An 18,656-nucleotide genomic window follows, 5' to 3' on the forward strand; every position below is an offset into this window, starting at 1 on the left:
ACAAGGGTTTTGTTTCCTAATCTTCCTTTCATACATCAGTCTCCTTTATCCTTTAGTCATTGTTTGTATCTGCTTGAATTCCAGGGGCCCAAGGGCCCAGACTTGTACCTAGGGGCCTGGGGAGGAGTTGAGATTACAGACCTAATTACTTGTTACCAGGCATGTGATCCTGAAATCCTTACTGAATTGAGCAAGATAATGTGTATGTATCAGGACATCTCAGCCCATCTGGAACATTTACAAAATGTTCTCCTAATTCGGGCACATGAAATCCTTCCTCTGAAAACATGTTTTGATTCTCATTATATGACACCATCTTGGATAAAAGCTCCTCCACTAGGAATCAAGAGTTCCTGCCCTTGAAGTTATGCTTCCTGCTGCTGTTTTGACGACGTGAAACCAACTGAGAAGGTTCCTGGAGAGCTGGGGAGATTGGTGCCCACTGTAGAAAGTGCAGACTGAGAAGAGACTGGAGGATTGATGAATTGCGGCATTTTCTTTATTCAAGTATTAAGTATTTGTTGAGCACCTACTATATGCAGGCACCAATGATATGCCCTGGCTTCCCTGGTGTCTCAGTGGTAAAGAATCCGCCTGTCAACGCAGGAGACTTGGGTTTGATCCCTGGGTTGGGAAGATCCTCTGGAGAAGGAAATGGCAACCCACTCCAGTATTCTTGCCTGGAGAATCCCACAGACAGAGGAGCCTGGCAGGCTACAGTCTATGAGGTCGAAAAAGAGTCGGACACGACTTAACGATTAAACAACAGTGACAAACGATATGCCCTGGGGTTAAAAATATGAAAAAGTCATAGCCCTGCACTTCTACAAGGAGACACAGAAAAAGAAAGAGAAAATTGTAATACAAAGAAATAAGTGCCAGCCTTGTTAACAAAGTGGTCTGGGAGTAGAAAGGAGGAATTAACTTTGTTCCTTGTCTACAAAATGCAGCTGATACCTCTTACCTGGAAGGCACCTTGTTAGGAAAAATAAAATAATAAAGACTCATGGTGTGGGTGACATTTGAGCTGGATCTTGAAAGATGAGGAAGTTCCCAGGTAGAAACAGCACAGGGAGGAAGGTTACAGATGGATAATACTGTCAGGACCTTACCCTGAGGAGATGTTCTCAGAATCAAGTAAGGTTGGAAAATACTTGGAAAGTAAAAGCACAGTTTCAGGAGAAGGTGTTGATAGAACTTGGTCAGCTGTTCAAGGAAAATCTGAGGCCTGATTAGAGGCTTGAGGAGACAGAGTCTCGCTACATGTATGGCTTGTCCCCTGGAAGGTTGAGGGCACATCCTGGTGTCTGTTTCAGGGGAAGAGGAAACAAGGGGATTTTAATTTTTTCCCATATTCTCAAGTACTTCATAACCATCAGGAAGCTGGGTGACTGCAGCCCCTGTGCTGCCCTAAGTTGCTTAGGCAGTGTGGCAGTAAAACCATCCTATCACCTAGCTTTTGAGCTCTTGGCCAGCCCTTGGAGGTTCCATGTTGTTAGTGTTTCTATGGGATCCTTGTGACTCCTACCCCCCCATGCCACCAAAGAAGATATGGGGATGGTGGCAAATAAACATGAAAACATGCTCAATAGCATTAGTCTCTCAGTTCATTTCAGTTCAGTCGCTCAGTCGTGTCTGACTCTTTGTGACCCCATGAATCACAGCACGCCAGGCCTCCCTGTCCATCACCAACTCCCGGAGTTCGCTCAGACTCACGTCCATTGAGTCAGTAATGCCATCCAGCCATCTCATCCTCTGTCGTCCCCTTCTCCTCCTGCCCCCAATCCCTCCCAGCATCAGAGTCTTTTCCAATGAGTCAATTCTTCGCATGAGGTGGCCAAAGTAATGGAGTTTCAGCTTTAGCATCATTCCTTCCAAAGAAATCCCAGGGCTGATCTCCTTCAGAACAACAGACTGGTTCCAGATAGGAGAAGGAGTACGTCAAGGCTGTATATTGTCACCCTGCTTATTTAACTTCTATGCAGAGTACATCATGAGAAACGCTGGGCTGGAAGAAGTACAAGCTGGAATCAAGATTGCCGGGAGAAATATCAATAACCTCAGATATGCAAATGACACCACCCTTACGGCAGAAAGTGAAGAGGAACTAAAAAGCCTCTTATGAAAGTGAAAGTGGAGAGTGAAAAAGTTGGCTTAAAGCTCAACATTCAGAAAAAAAAGATCATGGCATCTGGTCCCATCACTTCATGGGAAATAGATGGGGAAACAGGGAAACCGTGTCAGACTTTATTTTTTGGGGCTCCAAAATCACTGCAGATGGTGACTGCAGCCATGAAATTAAAAGACGCTTACTCCTTGGAAAAAAAGTTATGACCAACCTAGATAGCATACTCAAAAGCAGAGACATTACTTTGCCAACAAAGGTCCATCTAGTCAAGGCTGTGGTTTTTCCAGTGGTCATGTATCGATGTGAAAGTTGGACTGTGAAGAAGGCTGAGTGCCATAGAATTGATGCTTTTGAACTGTGGTGTTGGAGAAGACTCTTGAGAGTCCCTTGGACTTCAAGGAGGTCCAACCAGTCCATTCTGAAGGAGATCAGCCCTGATCAAAACCTCAATGAAATGTCACTACATACTCTTTTGAAATGGTCGGACTTTTGAAGCTGACAATACCAAATGCTGCCAAGGATACAGAGCAACAGGAGTATGCATTCCTGGTGGGAATTCAAAATGATATAACCACTTTGGAAAACAGTTTGGTTATTTCATATACAGTCAAACTACATTCACCATATGACCCAAAATCCCATCCCTGGAAATTTACTTAAAAGAAACGAAAACTCCCCTCAAAGACCTCTATGATCCACTCAAAAACTTCTGTGTAGGTGCTTATAGCAGCTTTATTTATAATAGCCCCAAACTGGGAGCCACCCAAATGTCCATTGCCTATTGAATAGAAAACTAATACATTCATATAGTGGAATGTTCCTCGACAATAGAAAGGGAGTATTAATGTATACAGCAACATGAATGGATCTCAGAACCACCATTTTAAGTGAAATAAGCCAGACACAAAAGGCTGCATATTGTATGATTCCATTTATGTGACATTCTGGAAAAGGCAAAACTTTTGGGACAGAAGTTAAATTGGTGACTTCCAGAGGTAAGGGAAAGGGGCTGACCTCAAAGGAGCACAATATAAAAAAGGACTTTTCGGGGTGTTGGAAATGTTCTATACAGAGGATGTTGAAGTGACTAAACAACTGAATACATTTGTCAAATCTCATCAAACTGTACACTTACAAAAATGAACTTTACTAAATGTAAATTAGAACTTGAAAAAGCTGAGTAACAAAAGATTCCCTTAAACCTTGTTACCCTAAAATCAGGTTCAGGAAGACGACATCCAGGATTCTACCAGCTGCTTAGGGCTCCTCTTGAGCACACAATATCTTGAGCCCACATTCATGCCCTGATGAGAGGCTGATTTTTCCCCAAAGTCAGTGCCCACACTTCCATTCTTACTTCTGACTTCTAAGCCTGAGCAGGGCATGTTCTGAGCAAGCAATCCGCATTTGGAACCCCACCTACTAACCCCTCCAAAGTTTCAGATGCTGGTGATGAGCCTGCGGCATTTTTGGCTCGCCTGTTACAGTCTCATCATCAGGACCGAGGAGTGTTGCTGCTTCTGTCCAGAGGGATCCAGTAGTCTCCTTATGGCCCTGAGGATGTGTTTGGGGGTCTGTCATTGCAGTGCTCCTCACATGGATCAACTGCTCCAGTGTGCGGTGGGCCACCCGGGTTCAAGACGTCTTCACAGCTGGCAAGCTCCTGGCCCTGGGCCTGATCATCATCATGGGAGTTGTACAGATCTGCAAAGGTGGGTATCATCAGAACACGCCAACCCTTGCGTGTATACACACCCTCGCACTGTCTGTGGATGTGTGCACAGCCTGAGATGTCCCAATTCTATCCTTTTCTTACGTATTATTACTATTTATTCATTTGGCTGTGCCAGGTCTTAGTTGTGGCATGCGGGATTTAGTTTTCCCAGAGCAGGGATTGAACTGGGCCCCACTGCATTGGGAGCCTTAACTCCCAGTGCAACTAGGGGAGTCCTTGAATGACTTTTCGTATTCGCTTGCTTGACAAAGGGGACAAGAAACCAATTTCCCCAGGATGGTTGGGAGCTGAGCACCCCCTGGGGTGCCAAATTCTCTCCTCCCTTGCTGACCTCATGGTTCCAGCACAGGTAAATGAAGATTCCATATTTCTAAACATTGCTGTTTGTCCCAGCTCCAGGAAAGCTCTTTGTATCTTATATTTTATCTTGTCTGTATCTTAAATGGGAGACAGAGGAGATTTTTACACATTTCAGAAATTACTCAGCTCCACAAGAGAGAGCTCTACATTCCTGGGGCCCCTGCCAACATTCCCCATTGGATTGGCCCTTTCCAAGCCTGAGTCTGTTTGGTTTCCATGGTTCCCATGGCAGCACCAGACTTTGCCTAGTGTCACTACCTCCTAGAGAAAGTCAGATGACAAACAGGGGGACCTCCCACCCGCCCACAGGCCCTGGAGGTGGTACGGTGTGTCTGGATTTTGATTCCAGGAAACAGAGTTAAGGTTCAGCTCTATAATGGGCCTAATAATTTTCATCCTTTGGATTCATTTCTTGAGCAGGTGGTATTATTTTCAAGAGTTGAGACTTAAAGAAATCGCTGGGCTGTCTTTTCAAAGATATGAGGCTCTCCTAATCTGGTCTCAAAGCCTTCTCCCGATCACTCTCATCTCATTATTTCCTGTCTAAATGCTCGATTATGGGTGAAGATATAACATATGGTCAGCTACTCTGTATCTCATTACAGTCTTAGCAGCCTTTCCTGAGGACCCCATGTGTACAGGATACTGTGCTGAGGGCTGAGAAGGCAATTGGAAAGCTGTCCACTGAAGTTTCCCCATCTTCAGGAGATGTATTCCATGAAAAGATAGAGCAAACACACACCCTAGGAAGAGACAGGAGGATATTGACAAAGAAAGCACAGCAAGCTTGAGCTAATGGCATCACAGAAGCTTATGTTTGAGCGTCTGTTGTTCTTGCTGCTTTCTCCATGAAAATGTACAAACTTGAATATGAGGGAGGGTGGTCAGAAGACTGCCAGTGACTCCACTCCTGCATCTCTGAGTCCTAGTGAGCCAGCTCCATTTACCCTGCCCTGCCCAGTAACCTCTCCCAGTCTTTCCTTCCAAGGAACTCTGCCTTTTGAAAAAGGAACATTCAGAGCTGTGCTTTGGACCTGAGCCCCCACTTGAACTCATCATTATCATGTTCTGGGGGGTCCTGAACTTCTTGGCCCATTTTGGCCCCACTTCACCAATATGTGTGGTTCACTGGAGACCAGGGACCTGGGGCTGCCGGGCTCTGACATGTGTCTCTCTGAGCAGCCTCTTGTCTGTGTGTCCACAGGACAGTACTTCTGGCTGGAGCCAAAGAATGCATTTGATAATTTCCAGGAACCCAACATCGGCCTCATCGCACTGGCTTTCCTTCAAGGCTCCTTTGCCTATGGAGGCTGGAACTTTCTAAATTACGTGACTGAGGAGCTTGTCGATCCCCACAAGTGAGTTACAACAGCTCTCCCCCTCCCCCTTCAATATCCAAGGCACCTGCCACTGGAAAGAGGGAGCCAGGTGCCCACTGCCCACTTCTCCCGATAGCCCCCTTCTGACCATGACCTGGAGAAATGGTTCATTTTGAACCATTCAAAATGGTTCAGCCTGAAGAAATGGTTCATTTTCCAGGAACTTAGACCATTTGTCACTCACCCTGCAGGAGAAAAACAATCCAGTGACTACCCTGGAGCAGATTACAAGCTGAAAGTGGTACTGAGATAACTCCACTGCCTTAGAGAATGAAAAGTGCCCTGAGAGAATTCCAGGCATCTTACTCACCTGTCTTGCAACAGACAGGTCTTTGTCTTGAGATGTAGGAATTATGAGGGGTGGGGGGAGCGCATTGTGGAGACTCTGGTCAGGAAGAGATAAACAGGTGTGGAGTGTACTTCTAGCCTAAGCTGTCTTATTTCCTTTCAACTGTCCTGCCCGTATGGAGACAAAATCCACCCCCCAAGTAGAGGGAACATCACAGAAGGCTGCAAGGTCAGCTTCCTGCAGAGAGACAGAAGGCACTCCCCAGACCCCCTGACTAGGCAGGTGGTCCCAGGTGCCAGACCTGCCCCCTCTCACCTCCTCTCCCTCTACAGGAACCTTCCCAGAGCCATCTTCATCTCCATCCCACTGGTCACATTTGTGTATGTCTTTGCCAATGTGGCTTACGTCACTGCAATGTCCCCCCAGGAGCTGCTGGCATCAAATGCAGTCGCTGTGGTAAGAAATTAAACCTGAGGAGGGATAAATTAGGAATAGGGCCTAACAGAGATGCACTACTATATATAAAATAGATAAAGAATAAGGACCTACTGTATAGCACAGGGAAATATATTCAATATCATGTACTAACCTATAATGGAAAAGAATCTGAAAAGGAAGATATATATATATATAAATATATCACTGGGTTGCTTTGCCTGAAACAGTAAGTCAACTATAGTTCAACTTAAAAAAAGGATAGAAATCAAACTTACATGCCCTCAAAACTAAGACCACATTGTAAATCAACTATACTCCAATAAATATTTAAAAGCAAAAACTCTCATACGCCCTCAAACCAGGAACAGTGACATAGCCTCACTGGTTTAGTCCCACTCACTTTCCCCCGATCCATGACTTTGTGGGTTTGGAAGTCTTCTCAAGTCCTCAGGGCAGAAGCCACACCTTCAGGTGTCCAGGAGCAATCAAAATATTTACTATCTGACCCTTGACAGAAAAGTTTGCCAACTCCTGATCTGTGGTGGTAGTTTAGTCACCAGGTCCTGTCTGACACTTTCAGTCCTATGGACAGCAGCCCACCAGGCTCCTCTGTCCACGGGACTTCCTAGATAAGAATACAGGAGTGGGTTGCCATTTCCTTCTCTAGGGGATCTTCTCAACCCAGGGATTGAACCAGCATCTCCTGAGTCTCCTTCTTGGCAAGCCGACTCTTTACCACTGAGCCACCTGAGAAGAGCTAACTCCTGACCGAGGGCACTTTAAACTGTATATGTGATGATTGTATAAAGGAGATGGGTTCCTCCTCAGAAAGTCACTGTCTTGCACAAGACATGCCATTTCCCTCTGCCTCTATGACCACGCCTGGACAACCTGACTCCTTCCCGCATCAGGGAAAAGCGTGTGCAGTTTGTGTTCTTTGGGGAAAGAGATCTTGCAGGTCCAAGGCCTTCTGGTCCTTGTTACCTGGGAAAGACCTGGGAACCACGTAGTTCCCTCATGCGGCTTCAGCCGGACCACAGCCCCACCCCGCCACTGTTACCACACGTCTCATCTCTGAAGACCATCAAGAAAGAGGCCCTGCACTGTCCGTTCACAGACATCAACCCTCCCCAGCAAGACAGCTCTTCTGAACAACCCCTCCCCCAAATGTGCTATGGGTTATGCATAAAGACAAGTGCCGTAACTCAAGTATGTCCCTGGCTCAGAGAATGTGGAAAAAGCTGCTCCCCAACATTTTATGTCCTTTCAATACATGAAGACTAGTGTATAGCTTCACCACCTTTTCTTTAGCCTACGTAGTGGTTTTTTCTTATCATACCAACCACCCCCCCAATATCTTCTGTTTCTATGAATCAAGATTTATTTCTGTTTTACAGATGGAAAAGCTGAGGCTCAAAAATTAAGAACTTTGCTCAAGATCTCATAGCTCCTAAATGCTAGGCTATGATTTGAACCCCAGCCCGCCTGACTCATTAGTGTATCTTATACGCGAGGCCTGGAATCACACTGCTGGCTTCCGGTCCTCACCCTCCACTTTCTGGGTGTGTGATCTTAGGCAAACTACTTAATTGCTTTGTGCCTCAGTTTCCTTATCCATACAGCAAGGATAACAAATGTTTATTATTATTATCACCACCACACACAGCCTTGTTCATTATTCAGTCCCAAACATTACTGACTCCCCACTGTGTAGTCATCACCAAGGGACCTGGGGGTGCACGAGCGGCCAGGACATGGACTCCATTGTCCCTCCTTCCCTGGACTTTAACCCGAGACTCAGCAGGGGTGGGTTTGGGAGGGAGCCTTCTCAGCAGTGACATGCATGTGGAAGGCTGTGAGCTCGCTTTCTCTACTCACCCTCTTGTTTTCCCTCTCAGACTTTTGGAGAGAAACTCTTGGGGGTCATGGCCTGGATCATGCCCATTTCTGTCGCCCTGTCTACATTTGGAGGAGTCAATGGGTCCCTCTTCACCTCCTCCCGGTGAGTGCCATCCAGGCCCTTCCAGGGCCAGGGACCCCTCTGCTGTGCATATTGCTCTGTATATGTGGGGGGGCTTGTCTCCATCAACGGGGCTTTGTGTGGGCGCCTGGCGGAGGAGCCTGTGCTGCTCATGTGGTGACGCACGACGTGTGTGGCTTTACATGTGGTGGCAAGAAGCACCAGCCTTCCCACCTCATGTCCAGAGGAGCAGAGGGCTAAGGAGGCCCGAGCCGTGTGCTTGGCAGCAGGACAGCATCTTGCCTGCAGCCTCGGAGTCCCTTTTCCACTTGCCTAGAAACAGGCCATGCTGGCTGGAAAGGAACCCCACTCTGAAAGAGACCAGGAGGGACCCATGCCCGGGGCCTCTGGGCTGACCTCCCGTGAAAGTCCTGGGTCCAGACTGCAGGTGGAACCGGTTCATCTCTGAGTGCCCTGAGGGTGCAGGCTCCTCCCTGTTGAACAGACAAGCAGTTGTGGAAGGCCCTTGTGTGGCCACCATGAGACTCGGGTAGGGGTGTGAAGTGAGAACTGGGGAAGAACGAAAGGGAAACATTTGTCCAAAGCCATATCTCACCCCAAACTCTCAGGGAAGCCCAAGGTGTGAGTGGACCCAGGAGTCCCCAGCCCCCACCTCCGCACACCCGGACATCTGGCCCGCTCTTTGATGTCCCATCTCTTGTCTCCAGAATGGGCGGTTGAGCCCAGCAGATAATGGATGATTTCCATTGCTGTGGCTCAGAGGGTTCCTCCCAGGGTTCTTAGGAAGCCCCCCTCCCCCAAGGACACAGTCCTACTCACAAGCTGTGAGCCCCTGAGTTCAACTGCTTCCCAAGCCACCAGTCATATCAGGGAGGAGTTCCCATGAAATGACAAACGAGTGTCATGTTTTCAGGACAGGGAAGGGAAGAGGGCAGGGCAGGGAAGAGGGAGTGTGGGCGTTCCCTTCACCCCAGGACCCTCCGGCACTCACCCACGGCAACCTCGTATGCGTGTTACACAGGAGCAGTGGCCGCCTGGAGGCCCCAGCCAAGGGCGAGCGGTGGAAGATCAGTGACCCCTGAGGCTCTCTGGGATCTTTTGGAGGAGAGTGACTGGCTCCAGTCGCTTTAGAGTGGGGTTTGTCCCTCGGGCAGGCTGAGCAGCAGTCTGCGTGCATGTAGTCCGGCTGTGTGTGCATGCGGAGGCGGGGGCCCGGTGCGCTCAGCCTTGGAGTCAGAGGCACAGCTCACCCAGCAGGCCTCCTCAACTCATCCTTCCAGTTCCTTCCTCCCTTCGCTCCTCTCTCTTACTCCTTTGTGTTTGGGGGAAGGGAGAGGATGATTCTTCCTGAGGAGTAGGCGTGTGTATGCGTGTGTCACGCTTAATGTCCTGTCTGCTCCGTGGTTGGCTCGCCGGGCAACGATTGTCTCTCGTGAACTTGACTTGCCAGTGCTGTTGGACCTGTCAACTGCCTTGGTCCTGGCTGCATGTGGAGGAGAGAGATGAACATGGGACCCTGGTTATGTGCATGGTGAGGGCCACAGAGCACCTGGGGCCCCCTAGGTGCATGAGGCTGCCCTGCAGAGGCGATGCCGTGCAGCTGCATGAAACTATGAAATGGGCGAGGTTGCTGATGGTGGCAACGATGGTGTGCATATGGGTACTTGGGGCCATAATCAACCCTCACACTCCTCAGGAGCTGCTGCTGATAGCCCCACTCTCCCCCATACCCAAATGACAAAGTGACAGTTCTCTCCAGACCACCCAGCGTACTGACTCTCTGCCATTCTGTCTCCCCCATCACATCCCCTTCCTCTCACCCCTTAGCTGATCCTTTCCCTCCAAAATCATAGAAAAAAGAAAAAGTGGTCTAATTTCTACTAATATGTAAATGACTCCTAACAGCTTACAGTATTCTTTTTTCTTGGGAGAGGAAAGAGGAAGAAGGGCTGCTCTTTATGTTAAAATTTCTCTCTCTCTCTCTTTTTTTTATCCTGGCTACACTGGGTCTTGCATCAAACAGGCTTCTCTAGTTGTGTGTGGGCTTCGTTGCCGCACAGCATGTAGGCTCTTGGTTCCCCAACCAGGGATCAAACCTGTGTTCCCTGCATTGGAAGGCAGATTCTTAACCACTGGACCACCAAGGAATTCCCTAAAATCTCTCTTTTTAAAAATAATTTGTAAACATCAATATCCAAGTCATGATACTTTAGTATAGTTTTGCAGTATATTACCAATGGGAGAGTTTTGGGTGAAGTCTATGTAAGGTCACATTATTTCCTCCAACTGCATGTGAGTCTACAAGTATCTCAGACAGAAAAATTATCATTATTTTAAACTTAAAAAATATGTTTGGGGGAATTTCCTGGAAGTTAAATGGTTAGGACTCCATGCTTTCATTGCCAAGGGCCCAAGGTTCAATCTCGGTCAAGGAACTAAGAGCCTATAAGCTATGGCACAGTGCAGGAAAAAAAAAGTTTGAGTTTCTTGTCTATTTTTTTTCAATCTTTTTTCTCTTACAATATCTTTGTATGTACTCCTTTTACTAACTGTATACATTTCTTTAGGATGGTTTTTGGGGATTAGAATAAGTAGTTTAAGGATATAAATTTTCAGGTACATACCACAAAATACCCAGATCATAAATGTTCAGATTGATGAATTTTAACGATTGTAGACAACCATGTAACTACCACCCAAAACACGATGATATAGAACATTTCCACATATCCCCCCGCCAAGTTCTCATGTGTCCCTTCCTCATCCACATCCATTCCCTACCCACCACAAGAGCAACTACTTCTTTACCAGGATATATATTTTCATGTACAGTTTATTCCTCATGCCCCAAAGAACCTATATTCTCTGAGGGGGGAGGTACATTTTTTAAGGGATTAAGGCATTAAGCAAAGGAGAGAAAGGCTACTCCTACAGCTCTCCAAGCTTTGTGAGAGACAGAGTAACAGCACGTCATCAGGAACCCCAGACCACACACAAGGCCTCCACATGCCTGAATCCATCCACGTATCCACTGACTGCCTCTGGTTTGCCTGCACCTGCATTTGTGAACGTGGGTCCTTTGACTAGTGGGCTGGAAGGTGTGCACGAGGAGTACTTGGCTGGAGTGGAGATGCTCCCTTGTGGGCAGAGGTGGACACGGATGAGGGAGCTGGGCTAGGGAGGGAGGCTTGGCTGGTCCATGGGGCATCCCAGGCTGACCTGCTTTTCTCTCTGCCAGGCTGTTCTTTGCCGGAGCCAGGGAGGGCCACCTTCCCAGCGTGTTGGCCATGATCCACGTGAAGCGCTGCACCCCCATCCCAGCCTTGCTCTTCACAGTAAGGGTCCCTCCTTCTGCCAGCCCTACACATACCCTCCCTCTTTGTGCTATTTTGAACTGGGAGTTCATACTTCCCACACGTGCCACTGTTACCCTTGTGCTCCTAGGTTTCTTGGGGCCTCTGATAATCTAGCAAATGGTATACATGGGCCTGATTAATATCAAGAGATATAGCAAGGAAGAAGCCTAAGTCCTGAAATGCCTTAAGTCTCCCAGGCCGGCTCATTTCATTCTTCCATCGTTTTGAGTCAGACTGAAGTAGCTGCTTCCAGATTATACAAGCTCACAAAGAAGCTTTTTTCCTTGGCTCTTCCTGCCTCTGTTACCTGCAGGGTTGCAGCTTTGGGCCTCTGCTCCTGGCTGATCACAGCACACTCCCACCCTTCCCCATCAACCCTCTTGCCCGAGGAGGCTCTGCCAGTCCTGGGGAAACACCATTGAAATAAATCTGGTGTTCACCAAATCTGGTGTCACACCAAATAAGAAAAATCAGAAGGGAAGACTGGTAAACTGAAAGTGGAAAAAAGGAAACAAGGGGGTTGTCTGGTAAATGGAGGCAGAATTACACAAGAGTAGAATCATTTATATAGGGCATACAGAAAGAGAAAGACTTATCCCCAGTGAGTCTTTGGTTTTTTGTTTTTCCTTCTGGATCCCAACTAAAATATCAAAAATGACTTTGGTCTAACAGAGAAGCAGTTAGACCAGAGAACAGAGCTCTCAAGAGTCAAGGGCATTCACTGTACATTAGAAGAAATTTCAGAACGTTCCGATACAGGAAGAGGGTCATCTTGATTGGTCAGTAGTGAAAGGCAGCTGGAGAAGGCTCAGTGCTCCCAGTGAGCCACAAGCTTTTTTCCAGTTTGCGCCATTGGTGCAGGCTTATGATGGCAACCCACTCCAGTATTCTTGCCTGGAAAATTCCACGGACAGAGGAACCTGGTAGGCTACAGTCCATGGAGTCGCAGAGTTGGACACGACTGAGTGACTTCACTTTCTTTCTTTTCTTTATGACTACAAGGCAACTACAGTAAGAATCTGGCTTTTTCATCCCTTAAATTCTTCTTATTTTCACCATCAGATCTTACAGGAGAACTGAGCCTTCTATTGGCCTTAACAACTTAGCAGAGGGAAAGAATATGCTTCTGAGAGATCCACTGAGATGATTTTGAAGTTGGGAAGTGAACTCTGTCAAGAAAACTTCAGAAGGATGTTATGAGGATTACATGAGTTAATATTTGTAAAATGCTAAAAATAGAGCCTGACACTTAGGAAGTGCTATATAACTGTTTATGACATTAAAAAAAAAAAAAGGAAAGAAGAAAAATAAATTAGATGACTCAACCAGGGAAAGAGGATGAGGGCAAGAATAAACCTTAATCTACAGTTAACAGTCTTCCCTAAGGGATAAAAGACAAAATTAGCTTGAGCTTCAACTAGGGAAGAAATATAAATGAGACCAGAGTGGCATAGAGCTGGGTGCCACCAGCATTGCCTGTCCAGGTGTGTACAGCCAGCATCTGTTCTGAGTGCTTAGTGTCCATGTTGTACCCATGGTTAAATGTTTTGATTATCACTCCTGCAGTAAGAAGGAACTTCCTGGTGATGAAGCTGTTAGCAATGACCTGGGTTTCTAGGAGAAGCTATAAAGTCTCCATTTTGAGAGATCCACTGTGGAATGGCATTGTCTGCCTAGAGGCAGGCGAGCAGCCTGCCACCAGTAAACAGCTTATCCGGTCTCCCAGGGCCTTTCTGATCACTGAGCTTCTTCCATGCCCCCCAGTGCATCTCCACCCTGCTGATGCTTGTCACCGGCGACATATACACGCTCATCAACTACGTGGGCTTCATCAACTACCTCTTCTATGGCGTCACGGTTGCCGGACAGATAGTTCTTCGCTGGAAGAAGCCGGACATCAACCGCCCCATTAAGGTGCTAGAACCTTCCTGTGGGGCCCCCTCCCCCTCCTCCGCTGCTTCTAGCTGAGCTCAGATTTTTTAAAATCACCTTGTTCTCACTGTTGACCAAGCCTCATCATCTCCACGATGGTGGGAGACCCTTTGGGAAGCAAAGGCCATGTGTGAAGGGGGCAGCCATTTCCATTCTCCATGGGACCAGAGCAAACTGCAGCTGGAGGAATAGGTTACATGACCTGATAACTTCCATCATGTCATTATTTCCATCATGTCATTTCTTTGTTTCCTGTGGCTCTAAGGCTTTAAGAAGTCAGCTGACTTTTCCTGGACCTTCTAATCTGACTAGTCTCCTCCTTGTCCCTCCACGTAAACTGGCTTTACTCATTCAGTCTCTCCATCTCATCCCAGAATGAATTTCCTTCTCCCATCTGCCTCTCCAAATTTTAACCATTTTCCATACTCAAGAACCTTTCTTGAAGTTTCCCAGTCCACTTCAGCACTCCATGATCCTCCCTTTTTAAACTACTATAGCCTTGCACATAGTAGGATGCCTGGTAAATCTCTTGATTGTACAAGAAATAATTTTGTGATAGGAATAAATGGGATTGCTCAGAACAACGTATGCTAGAGTGCTACAGGTTCTCCTGCAAATTTGAAAAAGAGGATATATCCCTGAGCTATTTGAACAATCCTATTCTGGAAATGAGCTTCCCTGGTGGCTCAGGTGGTAAAAAATCTGCCCACAATGCGGGAGATCTGGGTTCAATCCCTGGGTCAAGAGGATTCCTTGGAGGAGTGCACATCAACGCACTCCAGTATTCTTGCCTGGAGAATCCCATGGACTGAGGAGCCTGGCGGGCTACATTAGTCCATGGGGTCACAAACAGTCAGACACAACTGAGCAACTAACACACGTTCTGGAGACACAGGGAGACTAGATGCTCTTCACATCTCTGTTTTCCATTGCCACTCTCCTGCCACGCTTAGAAAGTGTGCTAGAGGGAAGAGGAAGCAGAATAACGCCATCTCCCTACCACTTTCTTACCCTCCGAGAGGAGAGGACAAGAGGAGAAAGGCAGTGAGTCTAGAACCTTGAAGAAGACTATGGGGGACTTCCCACCTGTGGTCAACAAGAGGATGTTGGGCCTGTAGAGTCTGCTCCTTCTTGAAGTAAACAAGGCCCTGGGCTGCCTCATACCACACTAGCTTTCCTGATTTCTTGGGTCTTAGGTTTATCCTCTCAAATGGCTTAAAAGAAATTGGAGCTGACTCTGGTGAGAGGAGGGACACTTTCCTTACCCTGCCAGCTGGGAGAGAGTAGGGGTCTGGTTGACAGGAAGTTTCCTTCTTGACTCCATTCATTTCTTCTGCTCTCCTTCACCTTCGGCCCTCAGCAGACGTATAGCAATATACCAGCAAGCTCGTCAACCCCCACGGGCTTCTGTGACTGCCGCAGGCATGCAGCTGCATGATGAAGCCTTGTTTGATCCCTCCTGGGACGACAATGAGGATTGTCCCCTCCCTAGGCCCCCACACTGCTCTTACTGTCCCACTGCCCATGTTCACCAACATCCCTCGACATAGCACTTGCCCTGTCAAGGCTCGGGGTGGGGGAGCCACAGAGCTGAGTGAAGCCCAGCTTTGCCCTGCAAATGCTTCCCTTTGGGAAGAAGAGGGAAGATGTTCTGATCTTGGGGGCCACAGGGGCCACACAGGTGACAGCGACTCTGATCCACAGGTCAACCTGCTGTTCCCCATCATCTACTTGCTGTTCTGGGCTTTCCTGCTGGTCTTCAGCCTGTGGTCAGAGCCCGTGGTGTGTGGCATCGGCCTGGCCATCATGGTGACAGGGGTGCCAGTCTACTTCCTGGGTATTTACTGGCAGCACAAGCCCAGGTGTTTCAATAAGTTCATTGGTGAGTTGCTGAACATTATGGGCAGCCAGAGGGCCCCTGGTCTGGAGTAGAGTGGTCACTGGTCTGGCTAGAGAGCCCCACCAGGATCAGGAGGCTGTCTACAGAGCACTGGAGAAAGGGTTGCCACAGGAAAGGTCTCTGCTCAAAGACCTCTGAGGAGAGGAGAACTCTGGGGATTTCCATGCAGACCTTAGGCCTGCCAGAGTGGCCATCCTGGAGAAGCTGCCATGGGCTGGGTGGAGACCCCAGAATTGGCGGTCAGTGGGCCTGGGGCCTTGATGAGGAGGAGCAGCCAGCAAACAGGTGTCCCAGAAATGGAGGAGGCAGTCAAGGCAGCCATCTCCTAGAGAGAGAGTCTTCTAGAGGAGCCTAGCTGAGGCCAGATGCTGAGGCAGGAGAGTGGGAAGGGCCTTGGCCTGGTTGGTTGGCTTGGTGGGATGCTCAGCACTGACTTGGCTTCTGTGTGGCCTCCTCCTACAGAGTTGCTGACCCTGGTGAGTCAGAAGATATGTGTAGTTGTGTACCCCAAGGGGGCCGAGGACCTGAAGATGGAAGATAGGAACCAGGACATGGAGCAGCAGCAGCCCATCTGCCAGCCCCCTGCCTCCAAGGACAAGGACGCGGTGGGGCCCTGAGGACCACCCTCCCCTCTCAGCTGCCTCCTCCCTCCTCTCCCTTTCTGCCCTCTGCCCAGGTCCCCCAAACACACACACACACTCGCTCACAAAGTCACACACACCTCTGCCTCTGTCAAGCAGGCACAAGACCTGGGTATGGGTGTGAGAAACTATAAACAAGATACTGACATTTGTGCCCAAAGATCTAGCCTCCTCTCACCCCAAGGCCTGTGTCTAAAGCCACCTCTCCCTCCCTGGACTGCCCCCCTCCCCTGAGCTGCCCAAGTTCCAGCTGTTAGAGGAGTGCCCTCCACAGCCCTCTCTCCGGGGTCCACACCCTCAGTCGCTTCCTCAGGAACCTGAGTTCAGTACTGCCTTCCCTCCCCATTCCTGAGCTCAAGGGAGGCCTCAGCTCCAAGAGAAGTGGCAGCAACTGTGAGTCACCTGGGAGGGACAGACTCAACCAAATCTGTCATCATGAAAGGTCAGCTGGAGAGACCCAAGGCCCCCTCCCTTTACCAGGGACCCAAGAAATCAGAGGTGATGCTTCCCTCTGCCCCACGGCTCCTGGCCACCACCCTGGCCTGGCCCCCTGTGCAAAGTGAGGCTCCTTGGGACAGCACGTCCCCACTGAGCTGAGGACCAATGGGCTGGAGAACTGCCTTCTCCCCCTCCCCCAGCCAGGCCTGTGGAACAGATTGGGAAAGGCTCAGATTGCAGAAACCCAGCCCTGCCTCTGCCCCTGTATCCTCCCCCCAACTCGGTGCCAAAGCTTCCTGAAGCCAGAAACTTGCTTATTATCAATGTAGTGGACATTTCTCTCCTAATCACAAAGCAGCTCCACTCCTCTTCCTTCCCACTTCATGGGAAGGAGCCCACCACCCTGTGACCCCCTGCGGCAATGCCCCCACACAGCCCCAGGCAGCCAGCAATGCCAGCACCCCCATCCTGCCCTTTTCCTCTTCTCTGGACCTTAGCTTCAGGACCGATGGTGTGAAGGCTCCCCAAGCCCTTCATGCCTGAAAGTTGAAGCCAAATTAGCCTTAAGTCACCTCCCATCCAAGAACTGGAACCTAAAAATACCCCCTGCTTCTAGCCCTCCAGTCAGACCTGGTATGACAAGCCTTTCCAGCCGGAGGGCTTTTCCCATCTCCCCAGAGGTGCCTAGCCCATCATGTAGAAAACTGGGGAGAAAGTGTATTCTGAAGGCCAATTCCTCCCCTACCTCAGATCATCCGTCCCTCCTCCTGCTCCCATCAAGATCCTGTCTGGACAGCCTCCAGGTCAGGATGAGAGGGCCATGGCAAAAGGTCACTGTGGAGGGCTCATAAAAGCCCTTTCTCTGTGGTTTGCGGACTTGGAGCTATCCTGTCCTGTAGGCAGGGCTGCCATTCCCTGTGCTCCAGAGAAGGTATTGTTTGTTGTTTGCCCAGCCAGGGCCCTTGGAGCCTCCCCACCTCATCTGTTGTGCTAAGGACTGGGATTCTTTTATCCCAGGCAGAAGTCCCCCTCCCCCCAACTCCTCATACTGTTTGCTGCAACTGGAATACCTGGGGAGCCCTTCTGGCCTACTTGGCCTCTGGCTCCTCACCCGGCCTGCCTGAGCCTGCATCAGTGAAATGCGGGTTTGCTCCAAGTTGTGGTCCCTTCTGAGTGGACTCCAGGTGGACTGTGGCTGGCCCCTGGAGGGTCAGGGGACCATCCTCTTGTTCCCTCTTGTCATTCCTCCAACCTCCTCCAATTATTGTTGTTGTTGTTTTTGTAAAGTGGATGCCTTACTTTTTGGATAAATATTTTTGAAGCTGGTATTTCTATTTCTTTGGGATTTTTAAGTTTTTTGGGTTTTTTCTCCCCTTCAGGGAGGGTTTTGGTTATACCTGGATAATAGTCTTCTGTCTTTGAGTTTGTTTAGGTTTTAGAATTTTGTTTTGTGAGGTTTTTTTGTTTTCTTTTTTGTTGATGTAATAAAATTTTAAATGGAAATGAAGTTGGTGGTGTTGTTAATTCAATGACCTTCCAAGACAGAGTGGCCAGGCACTTCCTGTCTCTGTCAGGAGGGAGGTCTTTGTTTACCAGGTTCCTCCCAGGATGGCATTCCTGAAGGCCCTTGCATTCCATAGCTTTGAGGTGTCCTGGGGCACAGTGCTGGCACATTCAAACAGCTCCCTCTCATTTTGAAACAAAAACTCCTTACTTCCATGAAGTCTGAGTATTATTGTTCATACTGATGTATTGTGCTGTTCATGTGTGCCAGGTCACTTCAATTGTCTCTGACTCTTTGCAACCCCGTGAACTATAGCCTTCGAGGCTCCTCTGTCCATGGGATCCTCCAGGCAAGACTACTGCAGTGGGTTGCCATGCCTTCCTCCAGGGGATCTTCCTGACCCAGAGATGGAAACCACGTCTGTTACATCTCCTGCACTGGCAGGCAGGTTCTTTACCACTAGCGCCACCTGGGAAGCCCGTATTGTGCTGAGAGCTAGCAAACTATCTGGGAAGAAGAACCTCATCTTTACCCAGGGTGGAAACCTGGGCGAGGGACAGACAGCGCCAAGCTGA

The 18,656-nt window shown here is 48.7% G+C and overlaps 1 protein-coding gene across 2 annotated transcripts in view; it reads left to right on the forward strand.

The window, feature by feature from the left end:
• The window catches only part of SLC7A8 (solute carrier family 7 member 8), a 52,549-nt gene extending 34,469 nt beyond the window's left edge, over nucleotides 1-18,080 (forward strand). Inside the window, exons 5-12 of one of the 2 annotated variants that reach the window (XM_027553279.1) lie at nucleotides 3,715-3,840; nucleotides 5,428-5,581; nucleotides 6,224-6,347; nucleotides 8,228-8,331; nucleotides 11,549-11,645; nucleotides 13,431-13,580; nucleotides 15,303-15,480; nucleotides 15,961-18,080. In XM_027553279.1, the coding sequence (XP_027409080.1) occupies nucleotides 3,715-3,840; nucleotides 5,428-5,581; nucleotides 6,224-6,347; nucleotides 8,228-8,331; nucleotides 11,549-11,645; nucleotides 13,431-13,580; nucleotides 15,303-15,480; nucleotides 15,961-16,115 (1,088 nt within the window). In that variant the 3' untranslated portion in view covers nucleotides 16,116-18,080. Of the gene's footprint in view, nucleotides 1-3,714; nucleotides 3,841-5,427; nucleotides 5,582-6,223; nucleotides 6,348-8,227; nucleotides 8,332-11,548; nucleotides 11,646-13,430; nucleotides 13,581-15,302; nucleotides 15,481-15,960 lie in introns of those variants that run through there. The other variant, XM_027553280.1, reaches the window with a different exon arrangement.
• The last annotated feature ends 576 nt before the right edge of the window (nucleotides 18,081-18,656 follow it).

The sequence above is a fragment of the Bos indicus x Bos taurus genome, chromosome 10 (assembly GCF_003369695.1).
Source record: "Bos indicus x Bos taurus breed Angus x Brahman F1 hybrid chromosome 10, Bos_hybrid_MaternalHap_v2.0, whole genome shotgun sequence".
Lineage (NCBI taxonomy): Eukaryota > Metazoa > Chordata > Mammalia > Artiodactyla > Bovidae > Bos > Bos indicus x Bos taurus.